This window comes from Halichoerus grypus, chromosome 12, assembly GCF_964656455.1.
Source record: "Halichoerus grypus chromosome 12, mHalGry1.hap1.1, whole genome shotgun sequence".
Lineage (NCBI taxonomy): Eukaryota > Metazoa > Chordata > Mammalia > Carnivora > Phocidae > Halichoerus > Halichoerus grypus.
Window position 1 is genome coordinate 89,439,253 of NC_135723.1, and position 20,108 is coordinate 89,459,360.

At 40.8% G+C, this 20,108-nt stretch overlaps 1 protein-coding gene across 2 annotated transcripts in view; it reads right to left on the bottom strand.

Annotated features, from left to right (window-relative positions):
• Nucleotides 1–20,108, bottom strand: part of MTPN (myotrophin) — an 80,530-nt gene that overhangs the window by 17,922 nt on the left and 42,500 nt on the right. The window contains exon 4 of one of the 2 annotated variants that reach the window (XM_036100704.2): nt 6,913–10,085. The exons of the other annotated variant lie outside the window; for it this stretch is intronic. Within the exon in view, the coding sequence (XP_035956597.1) occupies nt 9,999–10,085 (87 nt within the window). The 3' untranslated portion in view covers nt 6,913–9,998. Of the gene's footprint in view, nt 1–6,912; nt 10,086–20,108 lie in introns of those variants that run through there. 2 annotated transcript variants of the gene reach the window in all.

Here is a 20,108-nt window from a genome sequence, read left to right on the forward strand (position 1 = left end):
CCTGTTTAAGCTTCTGTTGTTTCACATTTGTCCCATTCGGCCCCAGCAAGTCACATGGCCAAGCTCAAGAGTTCGTGTGTAGAGGGGTTACACTAGGGCACCCATACTGGGAGGCGTGAGTCACTGGGGATGGTTACTGTAACAGTCTCCCCACAGCTGTAAAGAGGTGCATTACTTATGGGCTTGACTTTTCAGTTGCTTCAACGAACACATTACATTCTCTCATGACTCTGTTAATCACGCTATAACTAGGTCCTGGCCAAACCTGGAGGGTGTTTCTCAATCTAGCTCGTCTAAACCTCTATAACAGGAGTTGGCAGACATTTTCAGCAAAGGACCATAGAGTTTAGGCTTTGTCAGCCGTATACGCTCTACAACTGCTTGTTCTGCCAACGGAGTGTGGGAGCAGCCATATATGTAAGTGACTAGGTATGGCTGCGTTCCAATAAAACTTTATTTACAAAAACAGGTGGTGGGCCAGGTTTGGCCTACGGACTGTAGGTTGCTGATTCTTGTTCTGTATCCTAATCTTTTAGACTGCCAAAAAAAAAAAAAAAGTGTATGTTACACTCAAATATTGCTGCTTCTCAAACTTGAAAATTAAATGTCATCTTTGTAGAATTTGATTTCACCATGAAAAGTCATTGATCAGTGCATGTTACATAATATTTTCTACCTGATTGTTTAAAATCCTAAATCCATAAAATGTTTTCTAAGTATCTTTTTAAGAACTTGGTAAAAGCTGTGTTAATAGACTAAAATATCATGAATTGGTTCAGTGAAAGTTGGAGAGGCAAAATAATAAGGTATAGAGAGCAAACTTCAGTCAGGCTGCCTGAGTTGAAGCCCCGGTTCTAACAGTCACTGGCTGTGTGACCATATGTCAAGTTACTTAACTTCTCTGAGCTTTAGTTTTCTCATCTGAAAATAGGGATGATGATAGTCCTACTTCATAGGGTTATTATGAAGATTAAACATAGCAGTCCACAAAAATACCTAGAATCGTGCCCAGATCATAGTAAATGCTCAGTTAAAATGGTAAAACATCAAAATATCCTGAAACCCTAACTCCCTTAAATGGTAATTTTTTGATAAGCATAGGTATAGGACAGTTTCCAGGTTCATAGTGTTGTGGTATGGTTAAAAGAACTTGTTAGACCTAAAACTCAGTAAGTCCCTGGATACAAAAATCAGTTGCATTTCTATACACTTGTTAACAACTCTCCAAAGAGAAAATTAAAACAAATCCATTTACAATAGTATCCAAAGGAATATGATACTTAACCAAGGAGGTGACAGAGTTGTCTACTGAAAATTATAAAAAATTGACAGAAGAAATAACACAAATGGAAGGACCTCTCATGTTCATGGATTAGAAGAATTGATACTGGTAAAACGGGGACCATGCTTCGCAAAGCAGTACATAGACTCAATGCAATCCTTAACAAAATCCCAATGATCTTTTTGTAGAAATAGGAAAACACTGCTAAAATTGACTTGGAGCCACCAAAGACCCTGGACAGCCAAACAGTTTTGAGTAAGAAAAAGCGGGAGGTATCACACTCCCTGATTTTAAGAGAGATTGCAAAGCTATAGCAATCAGCAATACGGTATTGGCATAATATTATATAGACCAATGGAGCAGAATAGAGAGCCAGTGTATTAAACCCTCACATACACAGTCAATTAATATTTGACAAAGGAGCCAAGAACACTCAATGGGAAAAAGTCTCTTTGTTAAAGGGTATTGGGAAAGTGGGATATCCACATGAAAAATAATGAAATTGGACCCTTATTGAAAAATCAATTCAAAATGGATTAAAGACTTAAATGTAAATCCTGAAACAATAAAACTCCTAGACAAAAACAGGGAAAAGCTTCTGATACTGGGCTGGACAATGATTTCATTGATATGACACCAAAAGCCCAGGCAACATAAGCAAAAATGAAGCGGGATTACATCAAACTAAAGAGCTTCTGCGCAGCAAGGGAAGTTGTCAACAAAATGAAAAGGCAACATATGGAATGGGAGAAAATATGTGCAGACCATTTATCTGATAAGGAGTTATTATAACGAACTCCTATAACTCAATAGCAATCAAACCAAGTAACTCAATTTAAAAAATGAGACCTTTTCTTTCCAAAAGACCTTGCTTTCCAAGAAGACCTACAAATGGCCAACAGGAATATGAAACTGTTCCATATCACTAATCCTCCGGGAAATGCAAATCTGAACCACAATGAATTATTGCCTCCTATATGTTAGGTTGGCTATTATCAAAAAAACAATGGACAGGTGTTGGCAAGGAAGTGGAAAAAAAGGGAGCTTTTGTTGTCCAAATTGTTGGTGGGCATGTAAATGAGTGTGGCTACTATGGAAAACAATGTGGAGGTTTCTCAAAATACTAAAACTAGAATTAACATCTAATCAAGCCGTAGAGAGCAAGATGGAGTCACTCATGTCAAGCAGTGATTCATGTCAAGCAGTGACGTAAGCAGCCAAGGGCGTAGCAGCCAAGACCAGTTATCACCGAAACCTGCACAGGCTGATGACACTCAGAGCTGGTAAAAGCATCCAAGCCAAGAGAGCCTAGAAGAACCGAGAGCTGGTAATCATGAGAACCAGAAGAGTCCTGCGAAGGCCCAAGACTGATTAAACTCCTTTAAGAAGGGATGACTTTTGCAGTAAATATAACATATTGTCAAACTCTCGACGTGGACTCTTCCACGACTGACCGCACTGAAAAGGCAGCTGCAAGTTAAGGCTCTGCCCAATAGATCTTGACCATGATAAAGATCCTCCACTGCTTAGACAGAATTAGCAGTCAGCGCTGAGAGTTGACCTGGACTGGACCGAGTCCCCATCTCAGCTGCCTGCTCACGGACGGACTTTGAGTTTGCTGTGTTAACTTCTTAGGCCTCCCTGTATCTTCTTTGTTGTTGACTTTGTATTGTACTTTGTGTGACAGGTATGAAGCCAAGTTATAGGTCATTGAGTTTGGAATCCTGAACCTGTTTGACAATTATAGTTAACCTTGCTTTATGATTGAATAAAGCTGACATTGTGGAAAGACACCACTGATGTACGCCTTTATGGTGTGCTTGAGACACCGGCAATACTATTTCTGGGTGTATATCCAAAGGAGTTGAAATCTAGATCTTAAAGAGATCTGATCTGCATTCCCATGTTCCCTGCAGCGTTATTCACAGGAGCCGAGATAGGAAACATCCTAAATGTCGATACACAAACGGATAAAGAACCTGTGGTTATAGACCTACGAGGTCCTATTATTCAGCCTTGGAAAAGGAAATTGTGCCATTTGCAACATCAATAGACCTTGAGAGCATCATGCTAAGTGAACTAAGCCAGACAAAGGTCAAATACTGCATGGTCCCACTTATATGTGGAATCTAAAATAGACTGCCAGAAGTAGAGAGCAGAAGGATGGCAGGTGCCCAGGGCCAGGGGGAGGGGACAACGATTCGGTCATGTGAAGTACGTTCTGGAGACCTACTGTTGAGAAAGACCGCACGAGCACCACCCAGTCTCCTCCGCAGATCAGGGCAGTGTTCTGTGGTTGGTTTTGGATATCTGGGGGAAAACACCTTTTATTTTCACTTACTTTGAAGGAGCTTGGGCACTCAGATCAGAACTAAATTTTACCGTTCGGGACCTATTGACTGTGAGCAAGTTCTTTAACATTTCTTAGTCTCCCTTTTTAAAAACAATGATTGTGAAGATTGGATAAGGTCATGTGGTTAAAAAGTCCTCTGCACAATGCCTAGCTCCTAACTTGCATGCAGTAAATGTTAATTAAAAAATTTAGTGGTAAAAGTAGCATAGATCTGGGGCGCCTGGGTGGCTCAGTCGGTTAAGTGTCTGCTTTCGGCTCAGGTCATGGTCCCAGGACTCCTGGGATCGAGCCCTGCATCGGGCTCCCTGCTCTGCGGGAAGCCTGCTTCTCCCTCACCCACTCCCCCTGCTTGTGTTCCTTCTCTATGTGTCTCTCTCTGCCAAATAAATAAATAAAATCTTAAAAAAAAAAAAAAAGTGGCATAGATCTGAGTACTTGCAAGCCTATTGAAAGTATTCAGATCTGACTAGCAAATCCCATGCAGTGGCCACAGAGACACTTGGTAGCCAGCCACGGGGGATGTGCATGAACACATGGAACAGTATTAGAGGCCAGGCAGGGACCTACAGATAACGTAATACATTGTCAGATTTGTTACTAAAAGCTTAGGAAAGTATCGCTGCTTTTACAAAAAAGATTCTAGTTATCTAGTATTATCCTCAAAACCAGCACCCAGTGATCAGGAATTGTCTATGCGTTCTTTTCCTTTGTGTAATAAGATGCTGTGACTGTGGATGTTGCCAGACGTGTGACCCATCATTCTATCCAAACTGTAAATAAGACTATCCTTGCTGCGGCAGCTGCTGAATGCATAGAAGTTGCTAGGGTGGCCAGACAGTCCTTTGTTTGGCTATTGATAGCTGTGCTTTGGTATATGCCACAGTGGCTCAGTGACCTGCATTTGACCCCATGGTCAGCATTCCTCAGTGCATCGTTGTGGTTGTGACTGTGATCTTTGTCTTTACTTCACTGACTGGGGTTTGTGGTCCCACTAGTACTTAAAACGCTACGGGGCCAACATTTGGGTACCGTGACACTTAGGTGTAGCCCCACGGTCCTAACAGCGATTCTTCAGTCACGATTTACTGAAAACAAAGCTTATCTCCTATTTGACTGTGTAATGATTTGATGTGAGTAGTTCAGAACGAATACAGTGAATGTCTACCAAGTGGCAGGTGCTATAAAAGCTGCTGATAAATTTTATTCTCAATCAGTTAATTATTATTTCAGTGAAATAGCCTTGAAGAAAAATGTCCTATGGCTGATGAGTGATGATGGGGCTAGTATTTGGGCAGGGTAGTTGACCCTACACAGACCATGGTAGGTGACAGGCAGGTGGCTGTTTCCGATCTAGTGGTGCCCGCACCACAGAGAAGGATCCATATTCACAGCAGTAACGACAGCACAGGGCACTGGGGTTGAGAAAGCAGAACTGGCCTCTGAGTGTGGCTGTCTCCTGCTGTAGGATTGCGCGGCAGAAACCAGCGGGGACCCGGCTAAGTGACTGGAGCAATTGCAGTGATCTGCAATGTGCCAAGCACAAGACAAGGAGACTCATGACCTATCTTCCCAAATTCCTTGCATGCCTCCTCACCCCTCTGGGGGATTCAAGGAAAGGACTTGGGGAGGGCTCAAGCAATTCGCCCATGGGGACTCTAACCCTGGGCTCCTGTGGAAATACTACCCACAGCAGTTGACAGGACGTCCTGCAGGGGAAAAAACCCTAGTAACAAAGGGTCCTTCTCATCAGCGTTTTATCTTTGGAGCCGTTGTGACATCTTACCTTCGCTTCTTTTGCCCAGAGTATAACTTTGAGGCTCATCTTAAGATTTTCTTGGGCGTCCATTTTTGCTGTGTCTGCTGTGTTAAAGGCTTCCATTTACTTCATCTCTAGGAAGCCACCCTCGATGACTTCCCATTTACAGGTTTTTAGACTCTTTGTCTTTATGGTCGCTCACAGTGGTCCTCAAACTCAAGTGTGTATCAGAATGCCCCGGAGGGTTTGTTACGACATGGACTGATGGGCTCAGCCCATGCTTGGATTCGGTTGGCCCGGACTGGGCACCTCAATCAAGTCCCCAGGTGGTGGTGATGTGGCTAGGCCAGGGACATTTTGAGAATCCCTGGTCTCATAGAAGGAAAAAAAAAAAATGCAGTAACAATCTGATCTACTGTGTTGCGTCAGGGTCCTGTGATAGCTGGTGTCTAATCGCAAAATTTTCACAGTAACTCTAAGTGCTTTTCGTCCAGATGTGTGCCTTCCGTTGACTAATAACTGGTTTGTTCAATGATTATAGAAGATGCTCTGTTCCCTTTAACATATATTTAACTAGATTTAAACACTTAGATGGACCCCACTTCTTTTTTTTAAGATTTTAGAGTGTGTGCGAGCAGAGGCAGGGGGCAGAGGGAGAGAATCTCAAGCCGACTACACACTGAGTGCAGAGCTGGATACGGGCTCCATCCCAGGACCCTGAGATCATGACCTGAGCTGAAATCAAGAGTCAGACACTTAAGCAACTGAGCCACCCAGGAACCCCCGATAAGACCCCAATTCTTAAAATGAAAGTTTCACTGATCAAAAAATCTCCTGTGAAGACTCACATCCACCCCTACATGCTACCCCATGCTTAAACCTTGGTTGGCAACATGAAGGTCCTGAAAGATAGCTTTTGCTCTCTTTTACTGCGCATCTGCACATATTATTCATAGGCCATTTCAAAAGAAAAATACACAGTTGTCTTAGGTTGTTGACAAGATTACAACAGAATCAAGCTGAATATAATCTGGTTCAGATTTTGAGGTTCAAAGTGATTTAATGTTCAATCAGAACATTTGTTCTGAAAACTACACTCTAAAAGAGCGCTCACGGTCGAGTACGTTGGGCAAACGTGAACCTCGGGATGTGCAGCAGCCTCAGTTGACATAGGAAAGGCCTGAGCGGCTGCCCACGATCCTGACCCGGATGCTCCAGGATACGCCGGCTAGCCCTGCTTTCAGGAAGCCAGGATTACTGAAGGTTCGTAAGTGACCCAGTCTGTTATCAGGAGACCGACACAAAAGCAACACTTCCAGATGAGGAGTAGTACAGTTTATTTCAAATAAATCTTTCCTGTCTTATTTTCTTTCCACTTATTTTCTCCTAGAATTGGGTTACGAAGGGAAATTTGGATGAACCCAAAGCTGGAGTCCACCAGAGGCTGGGTCAAGCTGTGAGAAAAGGGTCTGGAAAGGAAGGCCGCAGGAGCTGAGGGAGGAAAAGCTGCCGACACGTTCCTTGTAGCACAATTCAAGTTTATTCCATTTGTTCTTGCAACACAAAACTGAAACACGGTATTATTTAGCATTCGGATGTACATGAACTAGGATCATATGAGAAACCCAATTGTGTCAAAAGTATTACATGATGGAAAAAATGAACTCAAATATATCAAAATGCACAAAGCACTAGTCTTCCTCCATTACTGCTTAGAAAGATATGATTGTTTCTCCATTTACAAAATAGAATCAGGATGATTTAAATTCTTAAAATTTTGCATGCAAAACACTGCAATTGCTTATATAGGAGGGCACTCTCACCAGCTTCTTCTATACACAATCGAGTACACAATATTGCATGGAAGTAAAGAGCAGCTCCGTTGAAGTTTTAGGAAAAAAAAGTCGGTACATCTAGATTTAAGATCCATTATTGGGGGGGGGGGAAGAAATCAATGAGTAAAGGGCCTTACTTGCAGCTTGTACACACTGTACCCACCCGCCTCTCCTCTGTGCCCCGCTGGGTGTAGAAGGTGAGCTATGCCTAGAAGAACTACTTGGGTATTCTTGGGTGCTGTGTCTGAACTCTAAGTATACAGATGCCAGTCTGAAGCTGCAAGGGGGCGGAATTTGTTAGGATACTAATGTAAACAGGTAAACCGCCTGTTTTTACTTGATAGAGTGCATACAAAATGACTGACTTAATACAAAAACTACAGAACATGCAAGATTTTTTCTGAGATGTTAAATATTCAGTGGAGAACAAAACTTACTTAACCCTTCACTAATGCATGTAGTACCAAAAAGCAGACATGTTTTTAGCTTCCTTTACTCAAAAAATGAACATTAAGTGTTGTGAATTTCTCTGCCAAGTGGTTCGGAAATACATTATAAATAACCTAGTTAAAAAAAAAAACAGAAATTGTAAACCATCTCGGCCAGTCTATTCTATGTTTACGTTATTTTCTCAAGCAATCGCCCCATAATTCTGGGGCTTACAAAATGGCTGAGAAAGAGGGAAGGCGAAGTAGCCTCTACTGCAAGACAAGGAACAGCGGGATGAACTGTACAAAGAGTCACGCGGCTTCTCCACCAGGTGACTGGAAAGCAGACCAAGTTCAGGAATGATAGGACAGTGCACTCTCTGCAATAGCCAACTGCAACACAACAGTTTGAAAGGAAAGGTAAAAATCCAAGCCAAGAGGTGAAAACGAAAATACAGAAACACCTTGTTGCTACCAACATACAGACTGATAAAGTGCCCTCCGTCTTCAATGAGGATAGCTGTTTCCATTCAGTGATGTAATAAAGTACTGTTTACTGACTTCTAATCCAACTCTAATCTGCACTAAGCAGAATTAGCCAAATATATCAAAGTATTTAAACCACCATTTTGTTTGTGATTGTTTTCTCGGATGCAGGAAAATTACAGGGTTAGGCTAGTTGTAAGCAAAAAGCCACAGGATTAAAAAAAAAAAAAAGATTCATGGGGAAAAATACACACACACACACTCGCGCACGCACACACACGCATAAACCCACACCATAACAAACCGATCAGTAAGATTTGTTATTAGCTGGCTACTCTTGATACTAGTTTAACCCTGTTTTAGAATGCTACATTGCCTTAAAAAATCATAATTCTTTGTTATCCACAATCTGAATACAAGCCCCTAACCCAACCCCCCTTTAAAAATTTGAGGTACATTCAATTATTGCATGATTTGGCTAAGGAAAAACCCTAATATTTTTAGCAAGCTTTTATGGATGGCAAGTCAAAGGAGTCAATATTTTAAATGTGAAATAGCAAATTTAAGGGTGTATGTTTTAATTCGTTGTACTGCTCATGAAATAAACATTTGAACATGTGTCTAAATATTTCCTGCAGGTCAGAACACCCCTTGTAGGGCACTGTATTTTAAGAAGACAGAATACATTTTGAAGGGGTCACACTTAATGTGATGCATGGTTTAGTAAAGAAACAAAAATAGGTTATGCAGATGGGTTGGCATATGTTCAGCAGAAGCCTATCGACAAGTTGGGGAAACCTGGTAACGAGCAAACTTTTGAAGGGACAGGGCTCAATTTGTCCAGACCGTAAATCTCACCCCAGTGATAGCTTTGGTGCAGTAAGTAATCAGCATCCAAGGTGGGTCTGAGAGAGGATTTCCAAAGAATGTTCCTTGATTCTCCAAACATAACCGAGGCCAATCCATTCAAAGAGCAAATGAAGAAAATCCATAGGTACTAAGACAACTGTTCTCTAGAGGATACTAACAGGCTATGGCTATGATTCTATGTTTAAATCCCCTTTTACTACCAGCAGGAGTCTGAAAGTGTTTCAATGTTATATAAACGTCTGAATCTAGAGGAGAAAAAAATACGCACACTGGAATGATTTCTCCTGTAGGCTTCCAAAATTTAAGGTTTTATAAATAAAACTAGTCAGTTTTATCTAAAGATACATGAAATCCATGTGAAAGGGGAGAGGAAATCCAAAGTTGAGTCATCCAGCAATTTAGGAGTGTGCCCCCTCACCTTAACTGAGCTCTCACGTAAAGCTGAAAGTCGCTGAGGGAAGATTTGGTCGCCGACCACGGGCAGCGCTCTTAACTATGCCAGGAGGCCCCCAGGAGAGTGCGTCTTAAGGCAGAAGGCTAGAGCTGATTGCTTATCTCAGCACCCGGAGTTAGGTCCCAGCAGCCGCTGCTGCTCAGTTACGGCTACCACACTCGGAGAGTTGGCCTCGGTAGGATCAGGCCCTCGACTTGATCTCATGAATAAACTAGCTAGGGAGCTGAAAGGGTCAAATGGTACTGGTACGGTTTGTCTTTGCTCTCCCTTGGGCATAAGCTGTGTATTTTGTTGGAAATGGAAAAGAGGCAGACTTGATCAGGAGTCCCAGTAAAAGCCTGATCACGGTTTTTTCCTCTCTTCCCAAACATGGTTTTTTTCTGGTGGTCTGACTGGTTATGAATTTCTCTCTCCCCTCACCCCTGTTAAAGTATTTAGCTGAAGAAGCTGGCAGCTAGAGAGTGACAGACAGACAGGCAGCAGTGTGAGGCCACGGGAGAGCCCTTCTTCCAGAGCTGGCAGCCCATCCGTCCATCACTGAAGAAGGGCTTTGATTGCCTGGTTGTCAGTGGCCTCAAAGGCAGTTAGTCCATCTGGACCTTTCACGGTCTTATCAGCACCCTGAAAAGAGAGGAAATAGCCATTAATACTGAAGGAGTCTGCCATCACGCGCAGAGGCGTCTAATGTGTGTGTCGAGAATCAAGACTAATGGGCTCCCTTCAACTGAAAAGAAACCCCAAACATCTGGCAAGGTTGTAGACGAAGTCGTAAAAATGCCAGACTGTTTTTCAGGCACTAGAAACTGTAAGCTACAAACGCAACTTGCCAATAATAGAGGCAATGACTGCCTTTCATTTATACTATCATGCATTCAATTAAGCTTTAGAAAAGATTATCCCTATGTGTAATATGAAATGGGGAAAATCACTTTGGCTAAAGAAGAAAGTATTACTGTGACCGTTATTTCTTTGCAACACCTTGTGGAGAGTGCATAAATACTACAAACGTATTTCTACAGGTCAGAGCTTACAAACCGCTTACTTGAGACAAGTTCCTAAAGAAGGCTGTGTAATACTGGTCACTGTACATACAAAAACTGAGCAGTTAATGCTTGCCACGGGGGCTGTAAAAGGAGGTTCCCTTCTGTACGCGCGAGAGCCTCTCCGGCCTACTCCAAAGCTTTACCTGGACAGTGTGATTCCGGAAGATTTTACTTGCAACGTGGCGTTTCAGTTTTGCGAATGTGTACATACAGCTTTGTGTCTATCTGTTGTCTTTATCTGTCTTTACTAGAACGAAGCTCCAGGGGAACATCTCTGTATTACTTACTACTGCATTCCCAGTCCCTAGAAAGTGCCTAGCGTCTGGGAGCTGAATTTGCTCCCACCTGAGGGTTCTCTCTTTGCCTAGTTCCAGCCCCAACCAGTGTTTAGCCATCCAACAGCCTCTAGTGTCCTGCCCTCCTCCCCTGGCCAAATCTCCACTGTTCTCAGGCCTAAAGAATTCTCTAAACTTGATATAAATAGCCTTTTAAAGACCAATTCTAGTCAAACTCACCAGTCTCTTCTCCCATTAACCTCTCTCTGCTCTAATCCTACGGAACTTCTCATCACGCTCACATCCCATGTGCCATGTCTTTATACACGCTGGGTTCTAGACAGAATGTTCGCCTTACTCCTTTGCTCCGGCAGACTCATTCAATCATTCAGCAAGTGTTTAGTGAATGTGTAGACACTGTGTAAGGAGCTGGAGAATCAAAGAAAAACAAGATAGTCTGCCAGTCTGGCTAGTGTGGGAGACAGACAAATGATCCAATATGACAGAGGTGGATGAGAATAATAGTGTCATGCACATGGATGAGAGGTCTCTTAGCCAGAATGGGACGCAATAGGAGGATGTAAGGGAGAAAGGCTTCTGAATGAGGCAGTGCTTGAGCTGAGTCTTGAGGAGTAAGCACAAGTTGATTAGGTAAACCAAGAAGATGACATCCTAGGAAGTGCTACATTATTACAAAGTCTTCTATATGATTATAAAGATCTCTATTTCTTCATTTTCTAATTGAATTTAACTGCTTCATGGAACACAGGCAACTCATAGTCAAGTGGGAGAGAAATCTGTGAGGGAGAACTTCAGTGTGGTAAGTCCTCTATGGGATGTGGGACAATAACTGGGATCATTGTATTCAAAACCATTTCTTATTTGATCACTGCTTTTATGACTAGCATTATAAACTGTAATTCTGCACTAACAAAAAGTTGAATATTTTAGTGAACATTGCTTGCTTTTTAGCTGTCAGAATTCATTTCCCTTCTTTTGATAATAGCATCCTAATTTCATTTTGGGGGTTCTTTGGTCCCCACTGTGTGGAGTCCTGGGACTATGTAACTGGAAGTGCCATGTATTTTCCTCATCAAGTGTCAGAGATTTATTTGACTCAGGCAGGACTCTCACTTCTGGATTTTGAATCTTGATAGAGAACAAAAAGAGTTCATTTCTTCCTGTGGCATGAACTAGACGAGACGGCTGAGGAGGTTCTGCTACCTCGAGGCCTGTAGCTTCCAGAGCTCCTCCCTCTTCTGAGCCTGGTCCTCCAGCTGTCCTACTGGTTCTATGACTAGTCCCAATATCTTGAAAAATTCCTTTTTCTACCTGTTAGAGTCAATTGCTGCCATCTGTAGCAACAACAACAAAAATCTAGCTGATTTACATTAAGTCACTTTTCCCCCCTAATTTTAATAGATGTATCACAGAACTCAAGATACACAAAAACCCCACAAAACTCATAATTCTATATAGGTCAGATACTTTTATTAACATTTTAGCGTTTGTCTACTCTTTTGTTCTAAATATGCATATATACGTATTTCTTTTAAAAATAAATGAGTAACCCTAGGAGAACTAGGGTGACTATCAGACAACAGAAAAGATAAACCAGTATTACCAACAAGAGGGGCATTTCATAAGATAAAAAGTTCAATGGTCGAATTTCAAAAATGAAACTGAGAAAACAGTTCCATTTATAATAGCATTAAAAAGAATAAAATATGTAGAAATAAATCTAACAAAGTCAAACCAATTCTGAAAATGATGAACCAGTTTTATTAATACGGATAAGAATATTAAAATCATTTTTTAGTACTAGATGCAGTTACTAACAAGTTTATATAAGTCAGTATACTTGGCTTCACCCCTTCCTTGAGGAAACCATCTTTAATCACTTGTTTTTAATTCTAGTGATTATTTTCATAGCTCTAAATAATATACTCATGTTACTATGTGCATTATTAAGTTTAGATATTACCTTCTTACTTCCTGCTATATGGATGAGGCTTTAGCTCATTACCACCTTCTTCCCCAGACTGTCCCATTTCTTATATTTAAAATACCAGTTTGTTTCTCTATAAATTTAAATGATCGTTATTTAAACCTATATTTCTTGTTCCATCAGTTCTGACAGTACCTCATCCCTCTACTTTATAAGATACTTTCTCTACCCTCCCATCACTTCCTGTACTTCTTAACTTGCCAGCTTTTCTATTTTGTCAAGATCAACTTTTATATTCTGTTCTGTAAGAACATTTCTGTTTCTTTTTTATCCCTCACAGTCACCACGGTATTACATCCCCAGGACTCTCTTTATCTTTCAACTGTTAAGTGTGTATCTTTTGACCACCTTCACTCATTTTGTCCATTCCCCAACACCCCCCACCTCTGACAACCACCAATCTGTTCACTGTATCTATGAGTTCAGAGTGTGTGTGTGTGTGTGTGTGTGTATGTGTGTGTCTTTAAAGATTCCGCATATAAGCGACATTATATAGTGTTGGTCTCTCTCTCATTTCACTTAGCATAATGCCCTGAAGACCCATCTATGTTGTTGCAAATGGCAGAATTACCTTTTTTTAATGCCTGAATAATATTCCTGTGTGTGCGCACACGTGCATGTGTATTATACACATTTTCTTTATCCATCTGTTGATGGACACTCAGGTTGTTTGCATGTCTTGGCTACTGCTGATAATGCTGCAATGAACATGGGGCTGCAGACGTCTTCTCAAGACAGTGATCTCATTTCCTTCAGATAAATACCCGGAAGTGGAATTGCTGGGTCATATGGAAGTTCTATTTTTAATTCTTTTTCAGGGAACTCCATACTGTTTTCCATGGTGGTTACATCAATTTAGATTCTCACCAACAGGGTTCCCTTTTCTTCATATCCTCACCCACATTGGTTATGTCTTGTCTTTCTGATGACAGCCATTCTAACAGGTGAGAGGTGATATCTCATTGTGGTTTTGATTTGCATTTCCCTGCTGATTAGGGAAGCACCTTTACCCAGTTGGCCATCTGTACATGGTCTTTGGAAAAATGTTCAGGTCCTCTACCTGTATTTTAATAATCAGATTGTGTTTTTTCCTCTACTGAGTTGTAGTTCTTTATATATTATGGATATTAACCCCTTATATACTAGATTTGCAAACCTTTCTCTCATTCCTTGGTTGTCTTTTAATTTTGTTAATTTCCTTTGTTGTACAGAGGCTTTTTGTTTGATGTAGTCCCACCTACTTATTTTTGCTTTTCTTGTCTTTGCTTTTGGTGTCAAATCCAAAAAGACATCGCCAACACAGATGTTAAGGAGCTTAACCCCTATGTTTTCTTCTAGGAATATAACTGTTTTCAGGTCGTATGTTCAAGTCTTTAATCCATTTTTAGTTGATTTTTATGTAAGGTGTAAGATAGTTGTCCAGTTTCATTCTTTTACATGTGGCTGTCCAGTTTTCCCAACACCATTTATTGAAGAGGCTGTCATTTTCCCACTGTACATTCTTGGTTCCTGTGTTATAAATGATGGGGGTTTATTTCTGGGTGCTCTGTTCTGTCCCACTCATCTGTGTGTGTGTGTTTTTATGCTAACACATTACTGTTTTAATTACTATAAGCTTTGTAATAGGTTTTGAAATCATGAAGTGTGATGCATCCAGCTTTGTTTTTCTTTCTCAAGACTGCTCTGGCTATTTGGAATCTTCTGTGGTTCCACATATAAAGCTGGGAATTGTTTCTTCTGTATCTGTGAAAATGCCATTGGAATTTTGATAGGGACTGCACTGACTTAGCTGATTATTTTGGGTATTATGTACGTTTTAACAATATAAATTACTCTCTCAAACAGTAGTGCTAAGAGTATTAAGGTTGGTAGGGTGGTTTTATCCTATAAGGTCATTTAAGGATCTAGGTCCTTTTCCCAGGTTATTGTCCCCATCATCTGGCTCAAGCTGGCTATCTTCTACATTTGCTTCCACCATAATCTTTTCCTACAGACTTGTTCCTTTTTCAGTATTTTCTATTATGGTAAACACCACCACCATCTTCCAGGAAATGTGCAGACACCACGCAGTTTTTCTTGTTTACTTCCCACATTATCAGTCACCAAGTCTTTAGACCAGACTATTCTTAACATTTCTCAGCTGTCCTTGCTACCATTACTTTCTTAGCTCAGGATTTTTACATAGAGATCCTAATTCATTAATTTCCTATCTTTTCTCACTTTTTAAAAAAAGATTTTATTTATGGGGGGGTGAGAGAGAGAGAGAGCACAAGTGGGGGGGCAGAGGGAGAAGCAGACTCTCTGCTGAGTGGGGAGCCCGACGTGGGGCTTGATCCCAGGATTCTGGGGTCATGACCTGAGCCAAAGGCAGGCGTTTGACTGAGCCACCCAGGCACACCTCTTTTTTCACTTCTTACACCATTTCAATTCAGATTTCATACGTCTATTTGGGTGATGTTTGTTAAAATCCAAGTCTGATCATACTACCCACCTACCAAAAAACCTTAATGGCATCCTAACAGAAGAGAATGAAGATAAACAGTATGACAAATGCATAATCTGCTCACTATTTACCTGTCTAGTCATAGTTCTTGCTAAATCCTTTCTAGTGTATGTTGTAGCTGTGAATAGTTTTTTTTTTTTATCTTACCCTAATGCATCATGGTTTCTCTTTGTCCGTGTGACTTTTCTAACATTGTTGCTTCTGTTTAGAATGGTCTCCCAATTCTCTATGGGATTCCTGGACACAAGTTTCTAAGATTCAGCTCAGGTGTCAATTGCTTTATGAATTACATTACAACTGCTTTATGAATTGCACTGCCTGAAGTTGTAATGGCATCCTTATTTATAACATCATCCCCTTGACCTCCAGGACCACACTTGACCTCTTCTTCCTTCAAATCCCTACTGTCTCACATATAAACTCGTGCCACAGCAATCATAACACTTTAATGTACTGGTTTTATGTACTTGTCTCCCTCTACTAGACTTTGCTTCCTCTGCTTCAGGGGTTGAAAAGAAACAGAATCCCCAGACTCCTGTAGAGCTACAGATGGCCATCTGACACAAATTTGGCCTCTCCCACGGAGGGCTTTCCTTCTTCAATAAAGCCCCAGGAGGGTAGAGTCCTTAGCTCTTTCCTTTTGTTCCTACACAAAACACAGACGCAATGCCAGGAGGTTCGGCAGTCATCTTGTGACCATGAGGCCTGGGGAAGAGAAGGGCGTGTGGGATGTTGACGACACAGCACAGCCAGCTGCCCAGCCTTGGACTGCACACCTCAGACATCTTGTTCTGAGTCACTTTCTTGTTTAAATCACTGTAGGAGGAGTTTTTGTTACAGCTGAACTCTACTTCTCTTAAGGCAGTTACCATAGTCTGTAATTACATTACAAGACCTGTCTCCCCCAAATTAGGCTGGGCTCCACGAGGGCAAGGCTCTTGTTATGTTCATCTCTGTACTTTTAACACGTAGGATGATACCTGGTATAGAGCAGATGCTCAACGAAATTTTATACGCGGGTCACAGTGCAAATGAGTATTATTAACATCAATCTTACCCTTGGGGATCATACATAGCCACCACATTAAAAGGAAAAACTACCTTTTCTACCATCTTGTGTATACACATACCAAATCACTGTTAGAAAGAATACTGCAAAATATTTATTTTGAATCCCTATGCATTTTAGAACAGTCGAGAAACTGCTCATTAAGAACTCCATTATCTCATGATTTGGGGCATCTGTTTACAGTTCCATGGTAGTATGATAAAGTGTTCCGAACCTGGGAACTTTCAATTGTTTGAGTATACATTTAAAATACTACCATTACCATAAAAGTTATACAATTCAGTTTTGGAATCTACTGAAAACAGTAACATTAAAAAAATTATTCAAATACCTACATTTACATATGTTGTGTAATGTTATTTACTGGTACAGGATTTAACAGCACATTTAATTTACATATTGATACAAGAGACAAAGAATATTTCTGGGTACCCCAAAGAATCTAATGCAATAGTCAACACAGTGAATATGTTTCTTAAATTTTATAGCAGTTTTTAGTTTTTAACCTAATACTATAGATATATCATCTCGTTTTATTCTCACAGCTCCCCTGTAAAGTAGGCACTGTTTTTTTTTTTTTTTTTAAAGATTTTATTTTTGAGAGAGAAAGAGCAGGAGTGGGGGAGAGGGGCAGAGGGAGAAGCACTCCCCATGGAGCACGGAGCCCGATGAGGGGCTCGATCCCAGGACCCCGGGATCATGACCTGAGCTGAAGGCAGACGCCCAACCAACCGAGCCACCCAGGTGCCCCTGTTCTCTGTTTTAATAGAGATTTAACTTAAGCTCAGAAATTTGCCCAAAGTCAGTCAGCAAGTTAAAGAAACTAGAGCTTTCTGACTCTACATCTTGTGTTCCATGCTGTCTTGAGTTAAAACTGACCTATGGCTTTTCCCCTAAAAATGTTAGGGTGAGACTCAGATTCTAGAATTTATTAACTTAGGTATACTCAACATTTTTGTGCCTCCTACAGGAAAATGAAGAACCTTATACAATTATGTATACAATGTGTCATCTGTTGAACACTTTCAAGCTAAAAACATTGTTACAGATAACCAATTCCTAAGAGTATTCAACATTTATAAAGTTTCTATTAAGTGCTAGACATAGTTTTGATTGTTTTACTAGAACACAGTCATTTTTTTTTTTTTTTACATATTGTTTATGGCTGCTTTTCTGCTACAACAGCAGAGGTGAGCAGTTGTAACAGAGACCATGTGACCTGCAAGGCCTAAAATATTTATTATTTGGTCCTTTACAGAAATTGTCTGTCAACTCCTATTCTGGGGAATTAAAGAGAACAAGAGGCTGGTTCTCTGCATATTTTCACAACCTAGAGAGGACAAAGGAAAGGATCACGTATGCAAACATAATTCAGTGTGGTAAGTACAGGCATACCTCCTTTTAATGTGCTTCGCTTTACTGCACTTCGCAGATACATATTTTAACAAATGGAAGGTTTGTGGGAACCCGGGATCAAACAAACCTATCAGTGCTATTTTTCCAATAGCATTTGCTCATTTCATGTCTCTGTGTCACATTTTGGTAATTCTTGCAATATTTCAAACTTTCTTCATTTTACATCTTGGTGATCTGTGATCTTTGATGTTCCCGCTGTAATTGTTTTGGGGCACCACGAACTGTACCCATATAAGATGGCGAACTTAATCGATACATGACATGCGTATTCTGACTGTTCCACTGACTGGCCAGTTCCCTCTCTCCCTCTCCTCCAGCCTCCCTATTCCCTGAGACACAGTATGAAATTGGGCCAATTAATAACCCTACAGTGGCCTCTAAGTGTTCAAGGGAAATGAAGAGTGAGTTGCAGGTTTCTCATTTGAAATGTGGTGGTATGAGATGATAAAACGCTGACACGATGAGGTGCAGTGGGGTGAATGATGTAGGCATGGCCACATAGCATTAGGCTACTATTGACCTTCTGAGGATAGTCAGGAGGAGGATCATCTGAATCTGGACTGTGGCTGACCAAGGGTAACTGACACCGTGAAATGCACAACTCTGGATGAGGGGGGACTACTGTGCTGGCTTGTTGCTGCAGAAGAGAAAACTTCCTAGGCTTACATGGTAAGGAACTTGCTCAAAACCACAGAGCTATTAAGAGGCAGAACCGACAACTAAACTTGGGGGGGGGGGGGTTGGTGTGGCACCACAGCCCTCCGTATATGTCACTGACAACTATTTAATAAGGATTGCAGACTAAAAGATCTAAATGGGTAAAAACAAGGAGCTTACAATGGGCTTATCTGTGTCTGAGATTTGGGAAACATTTAAAGAGTGTAACAACTGGCTTCATTACTGAGGTGGTAAGATTTGTGGCTGTATTAATTCTGACAGTGCAGTTCCTCCTTAAAGCAATTCAGAAAGACACTGCTGAGTTCTTTGAGAGTCACCTGTCCTAAAACATTTTTAAAACCAGACTTGCCTATGTTAAATGGAACAGAACTTTGGGGTTCTGAGCAATCATAAAATCTGTGCTTGAGAGTATGGAAAGCTGTCTAGGTTTTATTGGGGTGGGGCAGGGAGTAATTAGAGTGAAAAATGGTTCTACCTGCAAGCATGTACTTGTTTATGCTGAGAAGGGTGACTTCCCAATCTCTGGATCTTATCCACTGGATTCTCCATTCAAGCAGCAAAATCTGTACAACAGACACTTTCAGAATTTGACGATGCTGCTATTTGAGAAGGGTATTTGGTTTTTATCATTAACTGGCTGCTTGATTTTTTAAATATAACACAAATATGTTTAGCAAAGGGCGCCTGGGTGGCTCAGTCGTTAAGCGTCTGCCTTCGGCTCAGGTCATGATCCCAGGGTCCTGGGATCGAGCCCCGCATTGGGCTCCCTGCTCAGCGGGAAGCCTGCTTCTCCCTCTCCCTCTCCCACTCCCCCTGCTTGTGTTCCCTCTCTCGCTGTCTCTCTCTCTGTCAAATAAATAAATAAAATCTTTAAAATATATATATATATTTAGCAAAAACATCAATGTTATTAAGATGGTCTTCTAAATTTTCTTAAACTGTTTAGTATTTTTTACTCTTTAGAGCAATTGTACATAAAACATTAGTAGTTTCACTTCCTTTTTATAAAAGGAAGGTATCTCACATTATCCTACTCAAACAGGAGCAGGCAACGTAGAGTTGTCTGAAACAGCTAGGAGTCACCATAATTAGTGCTGCACAATCAGCGGTCCCCTATTTGTCACACGGTTATAGTAGACTTGCTAAGGAGGGAACTTCTTTGACACAGTGAAGCAGAGAAACAATGGAAAACAAAAAAAGCCCAAGTTTCTTTGGATTTCTTCGTCTCAGATACAGCCTAATGTGCTAAACACCACTAATAACAAATGACCATGTATAATAACAATTGAAGTATGCTGGAGGTTCGTTAATCTAGGAAAACAGTAATTAGCATGTTTTAAAACTTGGATTAAATTTTCAATTCACAAGATTTTAATTCTCACATGCTAGAGTACCAACTTTTTCTATTTATTTAAAAGAATTCTCATTCTCACAGGAAGTTGAGTGGTCATTTTTAATAGCAGTATGTACTTATATAGGGACAGAATATGAACACACACCAGAGTGGATGACACAGTTTTACCTTGTCCACATTCTAAATTATAGCAAACGTAACATCTTTAAAAGAGGAGTAGAAGTAAACATTTAAATATTTCCCTTTTTCCCACACTGGTTTATTTAGAAGTGGTTTTTCTTAGGATTAGGAAACAAGG